The 27,363-nt window shown below is 43.3% G+C and overlaps 1 protein-coding gene across 4 annotated transcripts in view; it reads left to right on the top strand.

Moving 5' to 3' along the window:
* Nucleotides 1–27,363, top strand: part of PARL (presenilin associated rhomboid like) — a 592,851-nt gene that overhangs the window by 377,251 nt on the left and 188,237 nt on the right. For all 4 annotated transcript variants that reach the window (XM_033957698.1, XM_033957696.1, XM_033957699.1 and 1 more), the window contains exon 6: nt 6,305–6,454. In XM_033957698.1, coding sequence (XP_033813589.1) covers nt 6,305–6,454 — 150 coding nt within the window. The remainder of the gene's footprint in view (nt 1–6,304; nt 6,455–27,363) is intronic.

Here is a 27,363-nt window from a genome sequence, read left to right as displayed (position 1 = left end):
GAGAATACTGAAAGAGCTCAGAGATGAAACAGCAGAGCTACTGCAGCATATTTGCAACCTGTCCTTGAGAACAGGGGTAATTCCGGAGGACTGGAAGATAGCGAATGTTACACCGATCTTCAAAAAAGGATCGAGAGGCGACCCGGGAAACTGCAGACCGGTGAGCTTAACCTCTGTTCCGGGGAAGATGGCCGAATCACTGATCAGGGAAGGTATCAATGAGCATATAGAAAAAAATAATCTGATGAGATCGAGCCAGCATGGTTTCTGTAAAGGCCGATCATGCCAGACAAATCTACTGCAGTTCTTTGAGGGGATAAATAAGCAATTGGACCAAGGTGACCCAGTAGACATTATATATCTAGATTTCCAAAAAGCCTTCGACAAGGTGCCCCATGAACGCTTACTGAAGAAACTGTGGAGCCACGGGGTGGAAGGGGACGTGCACAGATGGATCAAAAATTGGCTGGCGGACAGGAAACAGAGGGTAGGAGTAAAGGGGCACTACTCTGACTGGATAGGGGTCACAAGTGGTGTTCTGCAAGGGTCAGTGCTGGGACCACTGCTGTTCAATATATTTATTAATGATCTAGAAATGGGGACAAAGTGCGAAGTTATCAAGTTCACGGATGACACAAAACTCTCCAGCAGGGTCAGAACTGTTGAGGAATGCAAAGAACTGCAGAGAGACCTGAACAAACTGAGTGAGCGGGCAAAAAAATGGCAGATGAGCTTCAATGTGGAGAAATGTAAGGTCTTGCACATAGGGAAAGGGAACTCCATGTACAGCTACGCGATGGGAGGGAGGGCACTCGGGGAAGGCAAACAAGAAAAAGATCTGGGGGTATTGGTGGATAACACAATGAAGCCGGCGGCGCAATGTGCAGCGGCCTCAAAAAAAGCGAACAGAATGTTGGGCATTATCAAAAAAGGTATCACTATCAGAACGAAGGAAGTTATCCTGCCACTGTATCGAGCAATGGTGCGCCCACATCTGGAATACTGCGTCCAATACTGGTCGCCATACCTCAGGAAGGACATGGCAATACTCGAGAGGGTCCAGAGGAGGGCAACGAGGATGATAAAGGGTATGGAGAACCTTTCATATGCCGAACGGTTAGACAGGCTGGGGCTCTTTACCCTGGAGAAGCGGAGACTGAGAGGGGACATGATAGAGACTTATAAAATCATGAAAGGCATAGAGAAGGTGGAGAGGGACAGATTCTTTAGACTAGCAGGGACAACTAAAACAAGAGGTCATTCAGAAAAACTGAGAGGAGACAGATTCATAACGAATGCAAGGAAGTTCTTCTTCACTCAGAGGGTGGTGGACACCTGGAACGCGCTTCCCGGAGAGGTGATAAGACAGAGTACAATTCTGGGGTTCAAAAAGGGACTGGATGACTTCCTGGAAGCGAAGGGGATTACAGGGTACAGATAGAGTTACCTTACAGGACATTGAGCGAATAGGGTATGGATATTTTAGGTTAGGTAGGGAACACTTCCAGGTCATGGACCTGGGGGGCCGCCGCGGGAGCGGACTGCCGGGCACGATGGACCCCTGGTCTGACCCAGCAGAGGAAATGCTTATGTTCTTATGATTCACTTGTACCTGTTCTACTCCACTCAGGATTTTGTGGACTTCAATCATATCTCCCCTCAGCCGTCTCTTTTCCTAACTGAAGAGCCCCAGCCTTTGTAGTCTATCCTCATACAAGAGGAGTTCCATCCCCTTTATCATCTTGGTCGCTCTTCTTTGGACCTTTTCTAGTGCTGCTATATCTTTCTTGAGTTAAGGAGATCAGAATTGAAAGCAATACTCCAGGTGAGGTCACCTCATGCAGCGATACAGAGGCATTATAATATCTTTGGTTTTGTTAACCATCCCTTTTTAAATAATTCCTATCATCTTGTTTGCTTTTTTGGCCGCCACCACACATTGGGCGGAAGGTTTCATCATGTTGTCTACAATGACACCTAGATCCCTTTTTTAGGCACTAACCCCCAAGGTGGACCTTAGCATCCAGTAACTGTGATTTGGGTTATTCTTCCCAAAGCGCATCACTTTGCATTTGTCCACATTAAATTCATCTGCTACTTGGATGCCCAGTCTTCCAGTTTCCTAAGGTCCGCCTGCAATTTTCACAATCTGCATGCGTTTTAGCAACTTTGAACAATTTAGTGTCATCTGCAAATTTAATCACCTCACTTGTTCCAATTTCCAGACGTTTATAAATAAGTTAAATAGCACCGGTCCCAGTACAGATCCCTGTGGCACTCTACTGTTTACTCTCTTCCAATAAGAAAAGTGACCATTTAACCTTACCCTCTGTTTTCTATCTGATAACCAATTCCTAATCCACAACTAAACTTTGCTTCCTATCCCATGACTCTTTAATTTTCTCAGGAGCCTCTCATGAGAAACTCTGTCAAAAGCTTTCTGAAAATCTAGATACACTATATCAGTAGTACATAGATATTTGAAGGAGGAATGTATTTTGGATGGATCTTCAAGGTGCATGTGTATTCTGTAGTTTAGTATAGCAGTAGATGTTTCACCTAAAATATTTTGCAATCAGCATGTACACCAACTTCATATCTTGCCCAAATGTTTCCTAACTTTTCATTGGGGCTTGGGCTAGGGAGAAGAGCTTGAGTGAGAAATTTTGCTTAACTCTGGCATTCAAAAGCACCTTGAATTGGCCAAAAGTTGGAGGATGACCTCTTAGCTCTGAAGAGATGCAAGTTTCCAAAATCTGCCACTTAAACTTGTAGGTTGCAAAACTGCTCTATACTCATATAAGTTTAAGTAGTGCTAGTTAAAAGTGCTACTGTGCTTGCAGTGGCGTACCTAGGGTATGTGGCATCCGGGGCCCATCATTTTTTTGACACCCCCCCACCCACCCCCATGTAAAAAATATTTTTTGTAATAACCATGAAACGATATAAATGGTCAGAATAGAAACAGGGAGTGAAAATTTTCTTTTATTGAACCTCATAAATGTAACCATTATTCCAAACATAACATAACATAAATTATGTCTGAATTGTCATGACATCAGAAGTACATATGGAGTAGTTGCAGGTGATGCTTGGGACAGTTCTGATTGTGTTAGTTCGGTTTTATGTGTTTTTTGAATTAGAAAGGTTTTTATTTCTTTTTTGAAGGTTTTGTAGTCTGTGGTCGAGGTCAATAGGTTGTAGAGTTGGGGGTCGAGTGTTGCAGCTCAAATGGCTAGGAGGTTGTCAAACAGTTTTTTTCTTTTGACGTTTTTGGTTGGAGGGTGTGTGAATGGTACGTGAGTTCTCCTATGTCTGGTTGAGGTGGATTGAATTATTTAGCTGAAGAAATTAGTTACACCCCCCCTCATTCTACACACATTAATTTTCTTCCATTTTTGTTCCCATTATAAAAAACACTGATAAGTTCCCAGAAAAAAAATACATTAAAATAAGAAATGAAAACAAAGGCCCCTACAGATGAGAACATAACATAAGAATAGCCTAACTGGGTCAGACCAATGGTCCATCATGCCCAGTAGCCCATTCTCATGGTAGCCAATCCAGGTTACTAGTACCTGGTTAAAACCCTAAGAGTAGCAACATTCCATGCTACCGATCCAGGGCAAGCAGACACTTCCCCCATGTCTTAATAACAGACTATAGACTTTTTCTCCAGAAATTTGTCCAAATCTTTCTTACAACCAGCTAAGCTATCTGCTTTTACCATAACTTCTGGCCACTTCATTTTTAAGCTTAGATCTTTCCTTCCAAACAGAGACCTTGCTAGATGTCAAATACAGCACAAGGTAACTTCACACGGACTTAGCTGTGCAGGAAATGTGAATCTCCTCATACACTACCTAGGCACAATACCCAAAGACCCACTCAGTGTGTGAACCAGTTGAGTGGAGTGGACTAACTGGGGGGTGGAAATGGGCCCGGAGTTTGCTCAGGAGAATTTCCCAGAACACCTCTTCCTCTCAACACATTGACACACTGCCACCACCACCACTAGGAACACCTCACCGGGTAGGCCAGCAATGCTTATAAACTTTATAAAACACATTATTATATTTTCTTATAAAGCACATATTTTAGCTGAACTCTCTGACATCCTCAGCCTTTCCATTCACAAAAATAGAAGGAAGAAAAGTTCCCATTTCCTGCTGTCTCATGTCCCCGGCCTATACAATATTTTTCTTCTGCAGACTCTTCAAAAGTCTGACCAAATCCTCGTTTCACTTGCATTATAAAGTACTGAGGATGCCATCTCTTCCCAGTCCCAGGTCCTAAAGTCTGAGACAGTAGCGCAAACCGATTCAGGAAAAAAAATTTTGATTCAGCCTATTTAATTGGTTTTTCGATTCGATTTTCCTGCCCAGTTGGGTGATTTTTTTCAAAAATCCTGGTGGGTTTTATAGCTTTTTCACCCCCTAGGCTTCTCCTAACCACACTGGCACTGTGGTGTAAATAAAATAAAGAAACAAAAAGGACTTTTCCTCTCTGTTAAATCCTAGCTCACGTTTGCGGTCTAACACCAGCTCTGGCAGGATATACATTTCAAATCTGACATATTGTAATCACAAAATAGAAAATAAAATTAATTTTTCTACCTTTTGTTGTCTGGTTATTTTTTCAAATCTTGTTGGTCCAAGGCTCTGGTTTTCTTCGATAACTTGCTTGCTAGGGTCTCCTTCTTTCTTCTTTCTGCATGCTAACCATTCATCTGCCCTCTCTGTCCTCCCTTTCCATTTCCTTTCCCTCCCCAGGAAGTCTGGTATCTTTTCTTTTTTTCATCTCCCTCCACAGATCCACCTTTTCTTAACTACCCTTTCATCCGGCATCTCTCCCTCCTTCCCCACCACCACCAGGGTCTACCATCTCTCCCTTTCTTTTCCCAATTACCCTCCTATCCAGTATCTCTATCCCTCCTCCACACCATCCCTTGTGTCCAGTTTCTCTCCCTTTCTGTTCCTTCCCTCCCTAAATCCTATGGTCCATCATCTCTCTCCCCCTCTTCTATTTTCAGACCCATTATTTCTTTCCCCCCCAAAGTCTGGCATATGTACGTCTCTTTGAACACCCCCTTCCCTCCGTGTACTTCTACACCAGGGTGTCCCCCCTTAAAGGTCTGCATCTCACCCCTGAAGGCCTGTCCCCCCCTTGAAGGCCTGCACCCCCCCGAAGGCCTGCACCCCCTTGTAGGCCTGTCCCCCCCTTGAAGGCCTGTCCCCTCCCCCTTGTAGGCCTGTCCCCCCTTGAAGGCCTGCACCCCCCCGAAGGCCTAGCCCCCCCATGAAGGCCTGCACCCCCCTGAAGGCCTGCACCCCCTTGAAAGCCTGTCCCACCCCCTTGTAGTCCTGTCCCCCCACATGAAGGCCTGCACCCCCTGAAGGCCTGTCCCCCCCTTGAAGGCCTCCTGCCGGCCTGTCCCCCCCCCCGAAAGCCTGTCTCCCCCCCTTTAAGGCCTGTCTCCCCCCCTTTAAGGCCTGCATCTCCCCCTGAAGGCCTGCCTGCCCGCCCCACCCCGAAGGACTGCTCGCCCCCCCTCCCCCAACGTCCGGTTCTTCCCCTCTGGCCCCGCGCACCATTTAGAGTAGCGAAGCAGCCTGCAGCAAGATCGCGATGTCAACGATCTTGTGCTGCTTGTGCTGTCCTCCACCGCGGACCCGCCCCCCTCCTCTGACATCAGAGGAGGGGGGCGGGACCGCGGCAGAGGAAACAGCACGAAGCAGCGCAAGATTGCTGACATCGCGATCTTGCTGCAGGCTGCTTCGCTACTCTAAATGGTGCATGGAGGCCAGAGGGGATGGTGCGGGGAGGCCTGAGGGGAAGAACCGGACGTCGGTGGGGGGGGGAACAGACGCCAATGACCAAGCCGGTAGCACCCCCTCAGGCGTGCACCCACGGCGGACCTCCCCCCCTTAGTATGCCACTGTGTGCTTGTGACACTGAGTGATATTATTCTTGAACATTCTCTTTTATAAAATCACTCATTTTGATGTACATTGCACTTGTATGTTCTTCTCTATGCTGTATTTAAAAAATGGATGTTTTAGGTCTGTGCATGCACAATTGTAATAATATTTTATAAAAGGCTTGATCAATATGAAATCTTTTTAAATAAAATAACCTTCCATATTTATAACTTGACACATTCTGTGTCATTGACTTTGATCTCTAGTCTCTGATCTGGCAAGCCATCCTAGTGTGATATACATGTAATGATATAAATTGTTTAAAAACCACACCATGTGACAGATTTCCTTCCTTTGGTTTTAATTATACTTTAAATTTTTAGGTACCCTTTGTGCTCCCATGCTGTTGTCTACATTCAGTCATTTCTCTCTCCTGCACATGATGGCAAACATGTATGTTTTGTGGAGTTTTTCATCAAGCATCGTATCTCTGCTAGGACGGGAACAGTTTCTAGCAGTATACCTCTCAGCAGGTACAGAGCTCTGTTATCTAAAATTTCAATGTGTTAAATGAAACAAAGGAATTTGAGCAATAGAGCAGTGATTTCCAAGCTTATTATTGCTAAGGAGCCCTTAAATTTTTCCTTGGCTATTATTCACTAGCCTTGGTGACAGGAGCATGTTTTTGTGCCCATGCATATATTATAGATGGGTGATGATTTCTTGGGGGGAAGAAGAAGAAAGTCTGGTCAGACATTCCACTTTGAAAATGTGCCTAGCATTGCCAGCTTTGAAGGGGTATACTCTTGCTATATTTATATAAACTCTTATCTCTACCCTGCCACTCTTTGATTAGTGACTATCATTTCACAAATGGTACTTCAAAAAGTAGACCAATTTATGTTAACGGCATTCAGTTAAAACATTCAATTAATATTTTCAATTTTTCTTTTGTGGTGATTATTATTTATATTTAACATGATTTACGTATTGCTTAATGAGTAATTGTTGCCCTATTTGATATCTGCAAACTATAAAAATCTGGCATTTCACTGACCTACAAAACACATACAACAGCAGAAATAAAGAGATTATATACTTACTCTGGTAAGCTCTTTTCCAGTAGATAGGTGAGACATTCTAGACCAGGGGTCTCAAAGTCCCTCCTTGAGGGCCGCAATCCAGTCTGGTTTTCAGGATTTCCCCAATGAATATGCATGAGATCTATGTGCATGCACTGCAAGGACAGGGTGAGGGTGGGAAGGGGTCTAGAATGTCTCACCTATCTACTGGAAAATAGTTTATACCAGGGTAATTACATAATCCCTTTTTCCAGTGCAATAGGTGAGACATTCTAGACTATAGGGACGTATAAAAGCAGTCCCCCTAAAAAACTAGGGTGGGCTTGCTACACTGGCCCTTAAGACCGAGGACCTGAAGGCCGAGTCCTGTCTGGCAGCAACATCCACTCTGTAGAACTTGGCAAACGTGTGAAGAGAAGACCACATTGCCACCCTGCAAATCTCCTCAGGAGAAATGGATCTAGCTTCAGCCCATTAAGAACCTACACTCCTAGTAGAATGTGCCTTAGCAGAAACGGGACTGTTTCCCCGCAAGAATGTAAGTGAATGAAATGATTCTATGGATCCACCTGGAGATCGTGGCCTTAGAATCAGGAGCACCTTGCTTAAGAGAATGAGTTGGCACAAACAGGTGGAACCTGTTGGCTGAAAAACTGGCAAACACACCTCCTGATTGACATGGAAAGCCAAAACTACTTTTGACAAAAAGGAAGGAACTGTCCTCAGGGAAGCTCCAGTCTCAGAAAGTCAGAGAAAAGGGTCTCGACAAGACAACACCTGCAATTCGGAAACCTTACGGGCAGAAGTGATGGCAACCAGAAAAACAGTCTTGAATGTTAAGTCCAGTAGAGAAGCATCCTGAAGAGGCTCAAAAAGAGGTCTGGCCAGACAGTACCACATTAAGGTCCCAGGCTAGGAATGGATTTTTTTTTTTTTTTAGTTCAAATCTGTTTATTGGAATTATAAGTAAGTGATCAATAATACAGAAAAAGAAAAACAGTACTTATACATACATGTTTAACTCTGCGTCAGCAATGAGCAATTACAGCATAGCTAATATGAAGCATCAACAAAGAAAAAGCAGTTTTCTAAGCTCAGCTTAGCCATGCAATAAACATATTTTCAAATAGTCCAATAGTCAAATAGTCTAATCATATTTATGATTCACTGGAAACAAAATTAAATGCCTACATAAACAGTGATATTTCAGTGGCCACTTAAAATAGGGTAGACTTAAAGTAGTGATCACCTTTGTATCATATTGATGTTATAAAAGAGTGCACATAGATTAACATTTACAGTAATTTCTTACAGGTTCCCACAATTTGTTAAAATTCTTAGAGGATTTCGATTTTTCCGCAAATACCCTTTCATATTTAAAAGACATGCACACTGAATTCCACCACATGTTAGGGTCCACCTTAGAAAGGTCTTTCCATGACGATAGAACATTCTTAATTGTTAAGTATAAAAGCAGTGTTCTCCCCAGAAATTTTTTCCAGCCGGGTGGGGTGGGACGGGGAAATTTGATGGTGGGGAAAATTAAATGTGTACAATTTTTATTAGTTAATTATAATTAATTATTTTCCAACCATTTTTAAGGTTCAACACTTGTGCCAGAATATTTTTATTAAATTTAAGAAGTATCCAATTCAGGATCCTGCAATTCTAACAAAAATTTTAAATAACAATTGTTATGACATAAACCAAGTGCCACAAGTATTGTTGCTGTCAGGAAGAAAAGTGAAAACAATGAAAAAAAATATGGGAAACCTAATAAAGAAAAAAATATTCCTTGTCATCAACAGCAGATGAATCCAGAAACTAGTAGGATTACATCCATTAAGTTTCTGCTTTGGAGGTACACCTGGGCCCTCCCAGCGTCCCTACCTCACCCTCTTCAAGGTAACACCTGGAAACCTCCCAGACCCCTTACTCTACTATATGTGGTGCTTTCTGGACTACAGGGGTTTCTCACAGCTCCTGGATTGTACGGTGGATTTCGAGCCAGGCTTGGCAGCTACGTGCTTCAGTTTCCTGGATCAGAAAAGAAAGATATTTCTGTAGCATAAGCCTCAGAGGAGAAATGTTCCTGTGGCTTTAGGCCTCAGTGGAGGAGAAATGTTCCTGTGGCTTTAGGCCTCAGTGGAGGAGAAATGTTCATGAGGCTTTAGGCCTCAGAGGAGAAATGTTCCTATGGCTTTAGGCCTCAGTGGAGGAGAAATGTTCCTATATCTTTAGGCTTCAGAGGAGAAATATTCCTGTGGTTTTAGGCCTCAGTGGAAGAGAAATGTTCCTGTGGCTTTAGGCCTCAGTGGAGAAATGTTCCTGTGGCTTTAGGCCTCAGTGGAGAAATGTTCCTGTGGCTTTAGGCCTCAGTGGAGAAATGTTCCTGTGGCTTAGGCCTCAGAGGAGAAATATTCCTGTGGCTTTAGGCCTCAGTGGAGGAGAAATGTTCCTGTGGCTTTAGCCCTCAGTGGAGAAATGTTCCTGTGGCTTTAGGCCTCAGAGGAGAAATGTTCATGAGGCTTTAGGCCTCAGAGGAGAAATGTTCCTGTGGCTTTAGGCCTCAGTGGAGGAGAAATGTTCCTATATCTTTAGGCTTCAGAGGAGAAATGTTCCTGTGTCTTTAAGCCTCAGTGGAGGAGAAATGTTCCTGTGGCTTTAGGCCTCAGTGGAGGAGAAATGTTCCTGTGGCTTTAGGCCTCAGTGGAAGAGAAATGTTCCTGTGTCTTTAGGCCTCAGTGGAGGAGAAATGTTCCTGTGTCTTTAGGCCTCAGTGGAGGAGAAATGTTCTTATGGCTTTAGGCTTCAGTGGAGGAAAAATGTTCCTGTGGCTTTAGGCCTCAGTGGAGGAGAAATGTTCCTGTGGCTTTAGGCCTCAGTGGAAGAGAAATGTTCCTGTATCTTTAGGCCTCAGTGGAGGAGAAATGTTCCTGTGGCTTTAAGCCTCAGTGGAAGAGAAATGTTCCTGTGTCTTAGGCCTCAGTGGAAGAGAAATGTTCCTGTGTCTTTAGGCCTCAGTGGAGGAGAAATGTTCCTGTGGCTTTAGGCCACAGTGGAGGAGAAATGTTTCTATGTCTATGGGCTTCAGAGGAGAAATGTTCCTGCGGCTTTACTCCTTAGTGGAGGAGAAACGTTCCTGCGGCTTTAGGCCTCAGGGGAGAAAGGTTCCTGCGGCTCAGGCCTCAGTTGAGCTGCGGGATGGGGGCTGTACAGTGCCATTTGGGGGGGGGCAACACCTAGGCTCTCAGGTCCCTTCTCCCCTCCCCCCCCTTGAAGAACCTGGCTACCTAAGTTCCATAAGCTCACTCGTTCTGTGGGCAAGGGGCTACACAAGTCGCCATTCTCTTTGGAGAGGCACCGGTGGGAGGAGTTTGTTACTACTTTGTTGCGTAGGACAGCCGAGGCTGCTTCAGCCATAGTCGTGCGCGGGCAGCAACAGGCCCTTATGGCGGTCGGCCAAGGCCCTGCTCTCCTGCCACGAAAGAGGGGGGCATCACTGCAGTTGCCACCGCTGTCAGTCTTTCTCCTCCGGCAGTGATTCCTTTGCCCTCACTATTCAGCAGGCCCTAGCTGGAGCACCATTTCACTGGCAGCCTAGTATACCTTGTTTAATCCCGGCCGGCTGACAGCTGGTGCTAGGCTAGTTGTGGGCTAGCTGCAGCTCTTTCTCTCTGGATCAGAGTTTTTTTCTTTTCACTCCTGGGTCATTCATGTGGAGGAGTGGAATAAAAGTTGGATCAGATATCTCAGTGTCTGATGTTGTTGCTGTATCTATTTGGGGGCTCTGGGAAAGGCACTTGTCACTTCGGGGCCCAGGTACAGTTTTGTTGTATTGCCTCTCCTCTGGCATTCTTCTTGACTTTGGTCAACAGTTTGCCTCCTGCGGGAGCCCTATAGGTTTGTGCTTCAGAAGCCTTCAGTTAGAGGAGGAATCTTCCCTTGTCCTGTTTCCAGGCTTAATGCCCTAGACCCTTGTGAGGAAAAGGTCTTGTCTGTGATGGTGCTAATGGGTTTTGACATCAGCTAAGGATCATTGCCAGGCATGATGGTTCCATTCCACTGGAGGTTATTTGGGGCCTGGTAGTTATGATGGGAGGCTGCTTTGCTCTCAGACAAGGATGGCTCCTGTTCACATAGGCTAGGGAGGATAGCCTCTGTATGATCGTGGGTAACATACTCTCTGGAATATAGAATCTCCTTGGATGCATGCTACAGGGCAGGATTTGGGGGCAAGAGATTTCCCATTCGCTTCTTTATTTCCCTCCCTACGTTTGGACTGCTTTGATACATCCCACTAGTCTCTGGATTCATCTGCTGTGACTAAAGGAAAAAAAATTATCAGGTAAGGACATAATTTTACCTTCAAAGCCAACTTGCATATGCAGAAGGTGTCTTCAGTTAAATATTTATTCTTCTTTTTTTCCCAGAGGCTCAGTTGTCTGCAGCTTTCCCATAAACAAAGTCCTCAGGATCTGGGCTCTCCAAGGAGATCAGCATGAGATTATTTAGCGTGCTTTGATTCATGCAATTTCTCAAACATGACTTGATCCTTTTAAGCCAATCACATCAGTTGGACTTAGGCATATAGAAGATCCAGCTGTCTTTTATATATGTTAAAGGAAGCCTCAACCCCACCACTCCACCGCTATGTTAATTCTTAATTGCGGGAAGAATTACATGGCACCTCATCATTGGCTGCCCGTGTGTATTTTTCACCAAAAGTTATTATTAATATATTATATCTCCATGATTTGTGTATCACTTAATAAATAATTTTTAATTATTAAAAGTAGCCTATATACTTAGCTTATTCCATCAGCCAACGTCTGGGAGTCTGACCCGACATGACATGTTTCGCACCCAACAGTGCTGTATCAAGGGTCTCCCTAGAATAATAGGAAAGGGGACCGTTAAAGAATATTCATATCAGCCCCCCTCCCTACTTCATACATTAAATCTTGTACCAACTCTCAACATGCTATTCGACTCACCGAGGACGCTCGTGTCATCCGACTCTGCAATGTTTATGAGAGTAAAATGGCCGCGGCGTCAAACCTCGGGGTTTAAATATCCCTCCCTTCATACTGAAAATGTTACCTCCCCCCCGTCTCTTATTGGCCCGACCCTATCCAATGAGTGACGTCCACTCAATTTCCCCGTGGTTCCACAGTATCCAACATGAAGATATGCCTCTGCTCACTCTTGTTAAGCTTCTGCAAGTCTTTCCCACCATCCCTCCCAACTACCTTGTTAATGACACGCCATCGAATCTGTTCCACTGTGTGTTTATGTATTTTCCAGTGGCCTACTAAGGGGGCCTGGATGACTCCGTTAGTTATACGTGATTTATGTTCAGTTAATCTGACACAAATCGCCCTATTAGTCCTAATTCACAGGGACAGACAATTGCATAGATGACATCCTGTGTGGTACAATTTGTGTCAGTCCTTGAAGTCAAAACAATGTCCCTCCCAGGGACCCTCCAGCTTTTCCCCTCAATAGTTGATGAGCACCATTGACACCTACCACACTTAGTGTGTTGTCCCCCCTGTACAGCCCTTGTCACCCCATATTTAGGCGATTACATTTTTGCCCCAATGTTATACCCCTCGAGTAAACTACCCTGGGAAACTCCCTCAAAGCCCGATGGACTTAAACGATATACCAGTGGTGCCTCATCATCGCTACCACCAAATTGACTGCTCTAGAAAAAGGGAGAACGCAAGTTAAGATGTCATTCTCTGCCTTGTGTGATGTCACTGGTTCTTCCAAAAGGCGCTCACGTTGAGCATATTTGGCCCTCAAATATGTCTGTTTTATAGATTTTTCTGGGTAACCCCTTTCTCTAAACCTCTCAGCAAGAGCCCTTGCTTGATTCTTAAACTCCCCTAAGGTAGAACATATCCGACGGATACGCAAAAATTGGGCAATAGGCAGATTAAACCTCAACCTATATGGGTGAAAGCTGTCAAAATGGAGGATCGTGTTGCGTGTGACCGGTTTTCTATAGAGGGAAGTGTTGATCCTACCCTCATCTATGGTAATGGCTATGTCAAGAAATTCAATCCTGTCCTGATGGCATGTCATTGTAAATTTTATGTTGTTATCCACGGAATTTAAATAATCAAAAAAATGTTCGAGATGTTCCCTGGTGTCTTGCCATATCAAAAAAATATCATCGAAAAATCGGCCCCAATATATTATATGAGAATACCATGGAGTCCCATAAATATATTTATCCTCAAATTTAGACATATATAATGAGGCCACCGAGGGGGCTAACGTGGCCCCAATCGCGACCCCCTGAACCTGTTGGAAAAACTGACCCTGGTATTGGAAATAATTATCCCGAATAACCAATTGGGCCAATTTAATTAGAAACTCCGTGGGAATATGTTGGGGAGCTTGTCTCTGTTGTAAAATCTCCCCAATTACTTGTAACGCCTCACTCTGTGGAATCTGAGTATATAAAGCCGTGACATCAAAAGTCACCATCCATTTGTCTCGCATATCAATATCTAAATGCATTAGTTGTCTCAAAAACTGGGATGAGTCCCTAATGTATGATGTAATCTTAGGCACCGAATCCCGAAGGAAATAATCCACAAACTTTGAAAGGGGTTCGAGAATGGATTGACGCATGTTAACAATCGGGCGCCTTGGAGGATCCTGCAAGGTCTTATGTATTTTAGGAACAAAAGAGATTCTTGGGACCCTAGGATTTTTCTCAAACAAAAAAGTGTATTCTTTTTGGGTGAGAACGCCCCGTTCCAAAAATGTCTTAAGATATTCCAGAATATCTTTAGCTAAATGCTCAGTAGGATCTTCTTGAAGTCTCAAATAAGCTTGTGTGTCACTAAGCTGCCGTCTAGCTTCAATGTCATATTGTTGACTATTCATCACAACTGTGGCGCCCCCCTTATCTGACTTAAATATCACTACATTATCATTCTTAAGAAGCTGTTGTAATTCGTGATTTTCTTGTCTGGTGACATTATAAGGGCCCCTATTGTCCCATGTTGATTGTAGTTTTCTTAATTCACTGGTGATAATTTCTCTAAACGTATAGATAAGGGGATCTATGGGACCTGGAGGGACCCATTTAGATTTGGTCTTACAAATCTCTACAGACATCTCAATGTCATTATCCTCCAATTCAGCGTCCATCAGTTGAGTGTCAGGTATGTCGTCGTCCCTAGAAAAGAAAACTTTCAATTGCATTTTCCTGATGAATAAATGAAAAGCTGCATGCAATTTGAAGAAATCCAGTGCATGAGTAATAATAAACCCTAGTCCTTTCTCCAGAATGGAAGATTGATAGAGGGTCAGTATATTGGATGACAAATTGATCACTGTCGACTCACCCCCGTCCGAGCCCGGGAGGTCGGTTGTTGTGTCCCGCCTCTTCCTCTTTGTTGTCGAGTCCGTCCTCTCCCTCGGCCATCTCTGTTGGTAAGATCCCCTGACTTTTCTGTTGAAGCCTCACTAGAGCCCTCACTGGTACCATCCGATTCACCGGACGTGCTGTCAAATGCCACTTTCTTACGCTGGAGAGTTATTGGGGTCTTTCGCTGCCATGAATAAACGTGAGCTCCTTTTGGAAGAACCAGTGACATCACACAAGGCAGAGAATGACATCTTAACTTGCGTTCTCCCTTTTTCTAGAGCAGTCAATTTGGTGGTAGCGATGATGAGGCGCCACTGGTATATCGTTCAAGTCCATCGGGCTTTGAGGGAGTTTCCCAGGGTAGCTTACTCGAGGGGTACAACATTGGGGCAAAAATGTAATCGCCTAAAATATGGGGTGACAAGGGCTGTACAGGGGGGACAACACACTAAGTGTGGTAGGTGTCAATGGTGCTCATCAACTATTGAGGGGAAAATCTGAAGGGTCCCTGGGAGGGACATTGTTTTGACTTCAAGGACTGACACAAATTGTACCACACAGGATGTCATCTATGCAATTGTCTGTCCCTGTGAATTAGTATACATTGGATGGACTAATAGGGCGATTCGTGTCAGATTAACTGAACATAAATCACGTATAACTAACTGAGTCATCCAGGCCCCCTTAGTAGGCCACTGGAAAACACATAAACACACAGTGGAACAGATTCGATGGCATGTCATTAACAAGGTAGTTGGGAGGGATGATGGGAAAGACTAGCAGAAGCTTAACGAGAGCGAGCAGAGGCATATCTTCATGTTGGATACTGTGGAACCACGGGGGTTGAATGGGGAAATTGAGTGGACTTCACTCATTAGATAGGGTCGGGCCAATAAGAGACGGGGGGGAGGTAACATTTTCAGTATGAAGGGAGGGATATTTAAACCCCGAGGTTTGACGCCGTGGCCATCTTTCTCTCATAAACATTGCAGAGTCGGATGACACGAGCGTCCTCGGTGAGTCGAATAACATGTTGAGAGTTGGGACAAGATTTAATGTATGAAGTAGGGAGGGGGGCTGATATGAATATTCTTTAATGGTCCCCTTTCCTATTGTTCTAGGGAGACCCTTGATATAGCACTGTTGGGTGCGAAACATGTCATGTTGGGTCAGACTCCCAGACGTTGGCTGATGGAATAAGCTAAGTATATAGGCTACTTTTAATAATTAAAAATTATTTATTAAGTGATACACAAATCATGGAGATATAATATATTAATAATAACTTTTGGTGAAAAATACACAAGGGCAGCCAATGATGAGGTGCCACGTAATTCTTCCCGCAATCAAGAATTAACATAGCGGTGGAGTGGTGGGGCTGAGGCTTCCTTTAACATATATAAAAGACAGCGGGATCTTCTATATGCCTAAGTCCAACTGATGTGATTGGTTTATATGTGAGTGGACTCGGTAAATAGACATTAAAGTTTCACGCCATAGATTTTTGATCCTTTTAAGATGTTTTATATTTAAGAAGTTTTGCCACACCTTTCTGTTTCTCAATCATAACAGCCGCTCCATCTGATCCTAGTCCAACCAGGTTAGCAGTTTTCAAGCCTAGTATGTCCATAGTCTCACTCAGTGTGTTGGTTATAATCTCCGCTTTGCCATCACTCATATTGCGGGTTGATACAAAACTAATTCTGACCTGTTTGGTGACCTGGTAAACATATTTAATGTAAATAATTAATTGTTTTACAACTGAGATGTCTGTGGTTTCATCACACAGAATACTGAAAAAATTTTCAGCGTGCAGATTTTTCAGTATGTTAGACTTTATTTCTGATGCTAAGACATCCAGCAGCTCTTGCATTATTCTTTCTGAGGTGTAATGTGCATTTTTACCAACATGGAGATGTTGTAAAAAGGAACAACCTATTTCTTTACAGAGTTCCAACAGCTTTTCAAACAACGTTGTATGTGGTAACTCATTTTTTGCCAACCAATACATGGATCTTAAAGCTCCCACAAAGGCATCTCTCTGTAAGTTATTTAACATAGATACAGATCTTTCAATTTGACCGATTCCAGTTTGCTCTAGTACACGCTTTCCTAAAAGGTCAGAAGAAAACTCAATGTGTATTTTACTTTTTTCATGGTCCAGCAAGCTTTCTTTTCGAATTCTTGTGCATGGCACATTTACCCAAGGTAACTCCCTCCTTGGGAGGTGTTTGTTTGAATATTTCATGCACAATGAGCACCATATACCATTTTCTTTGACCATTAGCCAATCAAAATCTTTAAACCATTGTTTGTTTATCCCGAATAAGCGGTGCTTAGATTTATCAATTGGCAGAGTGTGTGCTGAAAAGATTTCCCCTGATGGACCAGCCTCTGCAATGTCTTTGTCTGAAATTGCCACATCAGCAGTTGACGCTGCACCTTCATTGGTTTGTGACATCTCTTTTCTGAAATTACTGAGCAGTGTTGTTTTCTGAACACTTTTTTTACTCATGTTGGTAAAATGAAAAGTACAGTGGTACCTTGGTTTACGAGCATAATTTGTTCCAGAGGCATTCTCGTAAACCAAAATACTCGTATATCAAAGCGAGTTTCCCCATAGCAAATAATGGAAACTCGCTTTGATATGTTCCCACCTCCCGAGGCCAGCGGCGCTGCTGTATCCCCCCCCACGAGAACCGGCATTGCTCCCCCTGAAGACCCCCCCCCGCGAACCAGCACCCTCCCCCCTGCGATCTGGCACCCCCCCCCCGCTGCGATCTGGCAACCCCCCCCCCGCCATGACTTGAAGTCCCCCAGACCCACCCAAACCCGCTTCTTATTTTCAGCTCGGCCTCGGCACCAGCATGTCCTGTGCGTTGGTGCAGGTGCCCGAAGATCGGCCTCCTCTTCTGTGCTGGGCCTTGAGCATCTGCGTATGCTCAAGGCCTGCAAATTCACGTTCTCTCCGAGATTCTCAGAGATCTCAGAGAGAAGGTGAACTCGCAGGCCTTGAGCATGCGCAGATGCTCAAGGCCCAGCACAGAAGAGGAGGCCGATCTTAGGGCACCGGCACCGGCACCAACGCACAGGACATGCCGGTGCCGAGGCTAAGCTGAAAGTAAGAAGCAGGTTTGGGTGGGTCTGGGGGACTTCAGGCTGTGGCGTGGGGGTGCCGTAGCGCGGGGGGAAGGGTGCCAAATTGCGGGGGGTGGGGGGGGCGCGCTCATAAATCGAGCCATGCTCGGTTTCTGAGGCGCTGATTTTTCGAATGTTTTGCTCATCTTGCAAAACACTCGCAAACCGGTGCACTCGTAAACCAAGGTACCACTGTACCTATGAATAAGACTTTTGAGTGGTAACGTGGGAGCCTATTGGATATTCAGTGCACACTTACACTATGGCAGGGCAAGATATGAACAAAAAAAGGAATGCTCTTCTGGGCTTAACCTGCCCCCAACCACTCTGTGATGAAAGAAGAGGGAAAAGCACAGCCAAGTCTGGCCCTGGACTCTTTTTTTTCCCCCTTCTGGAGGACCTACTGCTATTAAATATTTCTATAGCGCTCTCAGATGCACACAGCGCCACAAAGAGTACTAATGTGATCAAAGAGGGAAAAGCACATCCAAGTCTGGCCCTGGACTCTTTTTTCCCCTTTCTGGAGGACCTACTGCTATTAAATATTTCTATAGCACTTTCAGATGTGGCAGCGTTGCACAGAGTCTCAAAGAAAGAAAAGCACAGCAAAGTCTGGGCCTGTTGCTATTAAATATTTCTATAGGTCTACCAGACAACGCAGGCTGCACAGAGTTAAAAGTAAGAAAATAGTCTCTGCTCGAAAGAGCATACAACTTTTTTTCTCTCCAAAAATACCCTGCTGAAAGCACAGAGGGAAATTAGAACTGTCAACCTAACCTGCCCAAAACTTTCTGCCCCGTCCCTCAGCACAGCGGGAAACAAAAGTTCCGACGTTGAAGGGGCGGACTTTTGGAGCGTGGGCGAAAATATTTTAATAGGTCGATGTTACAAACACTATGCAAATTACCCTTCCCTGCTCAAGGTGAAGGAGTAGGGGCGGGAAGGGGTAATTTGCATAGCGCACCAAGGCGTTGGACCAATCGAAATACAACCCCTTGGCGCGCTATGCAAATTACCCCTTTTCCGCCCATACTCCACTGTGAGCAGTGGCGTGATTCACGGAAAATCCTTGTAGCAGCGCTGTAGCACTTATTCAGCAGGCTTGCTTTGGTCGCTAATGCTGGTTCTTCTGCTCATGCTCAGTTAGACCTGATCTGAGCATGCGCGGAAAAACAGGCATTATCCGAAGTTTGCATGCTGAATTAAGTGCTGCTGAAGATGTGGTTCAGGCAGGAAAGGTCTGTTCACCTTCAAGTACGGGGTGCAGGCAAACCAGAAGAAGCAGGCGCTTGACAATTCATGCGCGAACCACCGCCGAGTCGGATGTCAGATCCCAGAACCGGTCCGGCGCAGTCTCTGCAGCTGCAAAATGACAGCCGGGCGCTCACTTAAAGTAGCTGGGCGGTGCACCCGGCTAAAACACGCTAGGGAGAATACTGTAAAAGGATACAGAGTAACTTAGCTTTATGATCATCCATTATTAATATCGAATCATTCTCACATATCCCCATGATTAAAATTTTCAGGTTCAATTTATCTTCAATATCTAATATAGTGCATATCGTTTTCCATACGATGTCAGTATGTTTGCAGCAGTTCACACTCATAAAACATATATGATAATGAGCCTGAAACTGTATTGCAGGACCAATATTTGTCAGATTGATCCACATTTAATTTGGCTAACTTATGTGGGGTCTAGTGAGTGCGGTGCAAAACAAAGTAAATAGATTGTAGTAGCGAAGCAGATTTTAACGTTTTGAATGCCTGTGCCCAAATCAGTTTCCAACTTTCAGAATTGATATATATGTCGAAATCTGCATTCCAAGTTGATTCAGTCAATTCAGGGTTGTTAAGAGTGTAATTGTATTAGCTTATACCATTTGGAGGCAATTCCTTCCCCGTTACGGAACTTTGTACCATATGTCAGAACATCAAGTCGAACATTCCTGGAAGATAGCACTGTATAGTTCTTTGCAAGACCGTGCCTTAATTGGATCTATTGGTAAAACAAGTGGTCAGGAATGTTATACGTTATCATAATTTCGTTGAATGTCATCCATGTATCATCTTTAATTAAATGATGTAAGCTCCATATGCCTCTTATCTGCCAACTTTTCCAATCAATAGTATTACCTTGAATTTTGATATTGTCATTTCGCCATATAGACACAGTGTTAGTATCATTCCATTTCACTGGTATTAACTTATCAAGAATAATTATAGCTTTACTAGTGGAAGCAATAATCAGATTTAAGCTCTCTTTCTAATTAGTGCAAGGTTGTGCATTATATGTTTGTTCCACAAATATGTTGTTCTAATAATAGCCACGCCAGGGACTCCTCTGCAAATAAGCCATAGAGTAGCTTGTCTCATCAGAAAAGCTATATGGTAACCATGAAAGTCAGGGAAATTTACTCCTCCTTTTTCCTTTGCTGCTTTAAGTTTTTTCATTGCAATATGCAGTTGCTTACTGCGCCAAAGAAACCCTGCAAGCAGTTTTTCAATTTGATAGTAGATATCTGATTTAAATAACACGGGAAACATATTTAGAATGTAATTAACTTTAGGTACAATCATCATTTTTATTGTTTCTAATCTTCCCCACCATGAAATGTTGAGAGGAGACCATTTATTAGTCAATTCTTTGACAGTGTTTAAAATAAATTCCGTTTTATATTCAATAGATTCATCAATTGTTGGTGCAAAGAAAACTCCTAAATATTTTAGTCTGATTTGTCCATGTAAAGCCAAATTGTTTAATTTCAGCTAATATAGCTGCACAAATCAAAGCCATGCGTTCCGTCTTACTCTGATTTAGTTTATAACCAGAAATTTGTGAATATTCATCTATGGTCTCTAGAAGATGAGATATAGAATATGGGGTAGTATATAACAGAACATCATCAGTGTAAGCTGATAATTTGATCATATAGTCGCCATAGTCAAAGCCTTTAATCAGTGGATTATTTCTGATTGCAATTAACAACAGTCCTAGCGCAATGTTGAAGAGAAGTGCGGATAGCGGGCACCCTTGTCTAGTGCCTCTAGTTGGGGAAAAATGTTTGTGAGTGTTGACCATTGATATATAGTCTAGTGGAAGGAAATTTGTAAAGCACTTTGATCTTATTTATCATGCTGTCAGTAAAGCCAAACCACTGGAGGGTAGCAAATAGATAGGGCTATTCCACCCTATCAAAAACTTTTTTAGCATCTAAGCCTATAGCCAGAAGTTGTTGCGAGGTGGATGATGCCATAGCAATAATATCTGCAAAAGTTCTACTGTTGTTATGTGAATATCTACCCTGCATGAACCTACTTTGATCAGGATTAATTATTCTTGGGAGAATCTTCTGTAGTCTACTCGCAATGATTTTGGCGTAAAGATTGGCATCAGCATTTATTAAGGAAAGAGGTCTATAATTTTGTATTATTTGAGGATCCTTTCCCGGCTTGGGAATCACAATGATGGAAACTTCACTAAAAGTGCCTTTAACATCTAACGTACTATACAAATGATTAAAATATTGAAGTAAAATTGGAGCAAGCAAATTTTGAAAAGTTTTGTAAAATTTGATTGTGATCCCATCAGGCCCTGGTGCTTTGTTAGGCGCCATACATTTTAAAGCAGTAGTAATTTCCTCTAAAGTGACATCGCCCTTCTTCAAATCATTATCATCCTTATTTAGAGTAGCATGTGGTAATTTATCTAAAAAGTGGAATTGCTTATCCTAACCGCTAGTTTCAGAGGAGTATAAACATTCATAATACATTTTGAAGACTGATAGTATATCTTCATTTTTTGTGAGAATATTACCAGTAGCAGTCTGGATTGAGGAGATCAGCTTCCTATCCATTTTTGTTTTCAAATATGATGCTAGGAGTGAAAAGGTTCAGATTCTAATACTGCCATATACACATACTCTGTTGTCTCTGGTACCGATGCAAAAAAAGGAGGGGGGCAGGGCATTTCATTAGGAAGAAAAAAACACACATGCAGACTATTACTTGGCAAAAGAGATGTGTCTTTATTCAGATCAACATCACATATTTATAGTTCCCCCCCCTTTGTACATGCCCAGTCACAAACTAATAATGGGTGTAGCTTATGAAGAAAAGAAAGTTTTGTTTCTCATAAAAAACAGGGAGGGGGGAGGGAAATTCCACAACCAGTACACATAGTCATAATTACAGATAACAAAAAGAGACAATGTTTTTTTGTGATTTCTTGTATAGCAAAATAAGCTTATCAAGAATATACCCTTACAATCCCCCCTTACGTAATGAAGATGACGTCATAATCAAATGGCAGCAGCGTGGAGGGAAAAGGTACTCCGCTAAGGTATCTGAGATCACATATATATAGATAAAACTTTAGAAAAAAAAGTATAAATAATAAATAGTTCCTTCACATGTGCAAATCAAGAACAGAAAATATAGACATGGGGGTCAAAGCTGCCAGGAAGGTCGGTGGCTGTGGTAGGGACCGGTAGGTACTAGCCAGGGCTACAGTAGAGTGAGGAACAGCAGAGTTGACAATAACATGGAATCACAGGAACAAGGCAAGGCAGGAGCCAAGAGCGAAAGAGTCAGTCAACAGGGAGGCCACGCCAGGTTCAGAGAGGAACACGAGCCAGTGTGGTGATGCAGTCCACATCTTCCTCGAGCACGGTACCATCATCATCAAGGTCAAGGCAGTAGTTAGAAAGGTGGAACTTGCCACAGACGCCACTTTCCGCAGCCAGCAAGTAATCTAGAGACAGACGATTCTGGTACATGGCAGTGCAAAAGTTCAAGAACAGCTTGCAAGTGAAGTATGCAGTTGAGCAGGTAGATTGGGGTCCGAAAACCCCAAGAGCCATCTTTGGCCCACGTAGCAGGTCTATAAGCAGCAATGATCCATTCAGCAGGCTAGTTGTCACCCCATTTTCCAATCTGAATGGGGTGGAGAGTGCTAACTGCTTTTGGCGACCCCCTAGTGCCAAATACAGGAGCTCCAAGGCATTCGCCGTCGGCCAGCAGTAGCAGAAAGGAGCTGGGATGGATCCGAGTACACATGTAACAGTCCGGTGAGCAGGCAGCCAAGAGTAAGCAAACAGGCTACAGAGTCAATATCAACCATCAGGAGCTGGCCATCAGGCGTAGGAAGTTCCATGGAGTTAGGTGCTGAAGAGGAGGTCAGTCTGCAAGGCCCACAGTGGAAGTCGTAGGGCTGACGTGAAAGAGAGGTTCTGTGAAGGCAGGTCTAGCATATTCTGCCTTGTTCATAGCCACTGTTCTCCCATACCGGTCCCACCACAGACAAAACAATTGCTGACATTAAAAGTCTGGTCTATAGATTCAGCAAACTGTCCTTTTGCCTAAGGTTTGAGCAAATGTTTCATTCTTAGCAAAATGTGTTTTTTCTTATCTACAGGAGAAGCAGAATCACTCAGTTGTGGGGGGTTCAGGACATGAGGAGGAATGACCTTGGCACAAGTAGCTAGCTTCAGAACAGGATGTAAAGCACAGAGCTCAGAACATGACCTTGTAGCTGTTCAGCAGAATGAAAACTGGGTTTTTTTTTGTGGGTTTTTTTTGCAGTTCTTTTCGTTTATATGTTACACAAACAGGAATAGAAAACTTACTAGGAATATAAGTGCCCCACATGGGTACAAATAATAATAAAGATTATAACACTAACTGTTTAACCCATCCTAGCATCCAGCTAAAGTACTGGTTCCAAGGAGTAGATAAACCAGAGTTACGTTTGAGCTCAGCAGAGAGGTCCTCTAATTTCTGAATGGCCATAGTAACCTTACCCGTAGGAACTGTATTGTCAGGAATAAAGGTGCAACAGAAGAAAGTACTGAGGAGAATGTTAGACACCCCCCCTTCTCAGCAAGGAGCATATCCAGGGCCATGCGGTTTTGGAAAGTCATCGGAGAAGTAGGGCCTAACTGATCAGCAATATCTAGCAAGGCGGCCGTAGTGTAGTTCACAAAACATTGCTGATTATAATAAGTGTAATTAATCCAAGCAAATATATACGGGAATTCAATCGTGTATATCAAACTATATGTAAGAATGTATTGAAAATACTGTTTTGATAACATAGGATCATTCATACCACATTAACACAAAACACTTATTAACATCTCACCATCAGTATAAGAAATTATAAAACGACGGAGAAAAATAAACCTCAAGTGTGAGAGGCCGGGACTACACAAGTACCCGAGTCTACTCACATCATCACTGGTTTATAAAAAAACTCCGTGTACATTTATATAAATACTTTTCATTCATACTCAATAACCTCTTAAGAGTTTTCAGAAAATTATTTCAAAAGTGTTTCAGAATAATATATAAAGACGTATTCATGGCATGAACCAGATCCCAAACTAATAACAAACAGCACGAGGGCTACAGCTCAACTAAACAGGTGTATGCAATTGTTGAGGCATGGAAATTTGGAGCACAAGAATGAGAACAAGCAACAACTCATCTGAAAATACAGAGTGTCCCAAACGATTCTCAGTCCTTTGTCCCGACAGAAAAGTCTTTCTGTTTCGCCTAAAAGGCTACTTCAGGGGAGAAATCCAATGTCCAAAAATCTCCTGCTTCTTCCAACGCCACAATTGTAAAGCTGGCTCCTCTCAAGATAGGTCGTTTTATAATTTCTTATACTGATGGTGAGATGTTAATAAGTGTTTTGTGTTAATGTGGTATGAATGATCCTATGTTATCAAAACAGTATTTTCAATACGTTCTTACATATAGTTTAATTAATCCAAGCAACATACTTATTGATAGTAAGAAGGGGAATAAGAGACTTGAACCCAGCCTAGTTGTGACAGGAAAAACAAAATCTACTTTCATATGTGCAGAAAAACAGGGGAAACATAGCACATGAGACACATTCCCATAAAGGACAGGCTCCTCCATGAGTGAAGGTGTTCACATAGGGACAGTACTGGAAAGGCATTAAGCTAGAGAACACATTGGAGATAATAATGCTGCCAATTGAGGAACAGTATGAGGGGCAGTACCATGACCATAAGCAATATCAAATAACATGCATGCATCAAATTACAAAGGCGCTGGGCGAGGAGGGTAATGAGGGGGCCCTCAGCACCTGCTAAAAGCACTAGGTGGGGGTTGTGATAGACCACAAGCTGCCAGTTACAGTCAAATACTTGTAAACAGTTCCAGTCCAAGAAATGAAAAGGTTAGGATGTGGTGTTGCAGGGGTATCAGTCTCTTTAAACTGGTAAGGTCCATACTCGGAGAGAAAGGTGTCTGCACAGACAGGGAGAGACACATACCAGCTTGAAAGGAGTTCAGGTATCATACAGGGTGATAAGTTGGTGTGGGTTGCGCACAACTAGGAAACAATTCAAGAGAGACCATAAAGATATACTCAGTGTAGGGCACAAAAAAACCCCATTATGCCAGAAATGTGTGAATTGAGCAGATCCAGTGGGCACCATGGAATAAACACTGTATAGAACCATTGTCTTAATAATATAACCCCTAACTAAGTAGCGCTCAGGCCATGAAAACAAGAACCAAAAAAGATATTGTGCAATTGAGACAGGAAACAACAAAAAAGCAAAAAATGGAGATAAAAAACTCCAAAACTGGTCAATGGTATATTTTTCCGGGGTATCCCACAAACCAAACAGACAGAGAACACAGAGATTACATGGCACAAACAAACATAGAGCTCCAGTAGGCCTTAAACTAGCTGTCATCCATCATGGAGTCAGAGATGAACTTAAATCTGCAAATAAACACGATTATGAAAACAACATCATAGAACATAGCACTAGCAAAGTAAAGTTTCATGTAACACATGGTACAATAATCAATAATCAGAAAAGGGTCTGGAGTCTAAACATATGCTTGAACTTCTGAAAGAGAAAACAAACAAATTAGTCAGTGGGCTCCATTGCTCTCCTTATTTTATTCATAGGGCATGTCTTCAGTCGAGTCACACAGTCATAAGAGATAATGCAATCAGAGACACAACTGGCTTCAATCTACAGAAATATGAAGATCTTACTAGATAAAGCACAATACAGTGTCCAGAGGTAAATACAGAGGTAGTATGAAGTATTGCAGTGTCAATTCAAGATTACTTGAAGCACAACTTGTTCTTAAGTGGTAGGGGAAACGCCCCTTTCCAAATAAATCAGTCGCCAACAAGCTGCATCTCCCAGACCTGTAAAAGAGACTAACAAAAAAAATGAAACACTGGGCTTAACAGATTAAAGTAGTAAATTACACTTTCCACTAGAACATATGAGTTAGTGTCAATTCATAGTTGCTTTATACAGTTCTTACCCCAAAGAGCTTACCGAAACAAAAATAACTTGGAACTTTACTCACACCTGCCTATTCCAACTAGAATATCCCTTATAATAAGGACATAATACATGCACATACTGTGAAAAAACACGTAACACATCCCTTTTTAGCAACGTACATTATCCTGTCACCAAATCCACATTAGCCATAGAGCCTACAATCTTTCCCATGTTTCTAACCCCAAATAGTTTCTTCCATCTCCCCAGTGCTTTCTTTGACCAAGTTAAAAACTCGATTAAATTCCAAATACTAAGCCTTTGACTTGTTTTGCTTTCAAAATTTCAAAATGTGCACAGTGCTGTAACTTTTGGCAATAATCCTATGCTTAGATATATTTTTTTTTAATATGCAGGCGATAGTGTTCCTCTGTCACTGGAAATTGGTGCCAGCAAAAGTCACACACCCACAGCTTGATAAAAGAATTCTAATGTCTCATAAGAACATAAGCAGTGCCTCCGCCGGGTCAGACCATAGGTCCATCCTGCCCGGCAGTCCGCTCCCACGGCGGCCCAAACAGGTCACGACCTGTCTGAATCACCAGAAGGGGCTCCCTTGCCACTTTGGTTTCTCATTGAAGTCCTATCTTCCCATCGAAGTCCTAACCCTCCGGTCTTGCACATGCACGACCTGGTTGGGTTTCTATACTTATTACCTGGTTAGCTTTCTATACTTGTGTTACATCCCAGCTCCTCCCTTAGTATCCCACGATCCCTTTATCCCTCAGGAATCCGTCCAATCCCTGTTTGAATCCCTGTACCGTACTCTGCCTGATCACTTCCTCTGGTAGCGCATTCCAAGTGTCCACGACCCTTTGGGTGAAAAAAAACTTCCTTGCATTTGTTTTGAACCTATCTCCCTTTAGTTTCTCCGAATGCCCCCTCGTACTTGTTGTCCCCTTCAGTCTGAAGAATCTGTCCCTATCCACCCTCTCTATGCCCCTCATGATCTTGAAGGTCTCTATCATATCTCCCCTGAGCCTCCTTTTTTCCAGAGAGAAGAGCCCCAGCCTATCCAACCTCTCGGCGTATGGGCAGTGTTCCTGCCCTTTTACCAGTTTCGTTGCTCTCCTTTGGACTCTCTCAAGTACCGCCATGTCCTTCTTGAGGTGCGGCGACCAATACTGAACGCAGTATTCCAGATGTGGACGCACCATCGCTCGATACAATGGCATCATGACTTCCCGCGTCCTGGTTGTTATGGCCCTCTTTATGATGCCCAGCATCCTGTTGGCTTTTTTCGAGGCTGCTGCGCACTGTGAAGATGGCTTCAGTGATGCATCCACCAGCACACCCAAGTCTCTCTCAAGTCTGCTGTCTCCCAACAATGCCCCCCCAATTTGTAGTTGAACAACGGGTTCTTTTTCCCTATATGCATGACCTTGCATTTTTCCACGTTAAAGCGCATTTGCCATTTGTTTGCCCAGTCTTCCAGCTTGTCCAGGTCCCTTTGCAGGTCCTCACACTCCTCCCTGGACCTA

This window comes from Geotrypetes seraphini, chromosome 9, assembly GCF_902459505.1.
Source record: "Geotrypetes seraphini chromosome 9, aGeoSer1.1, whole genome shotgun sequence".
Classification (NCBI taxonomy): domain Eukaryota; kingdom Metazoa; phylum Chordata; class Amphibia; order Gymnophiona; family Dermophiidae; genus Geotrypetes; species Geotrypetes seraphini.
The sequence above is the reverse complement of the archived record's forward strand: the minus strand, read 5'-3'. Positions and strand labels throughout refer to the sequence as shown.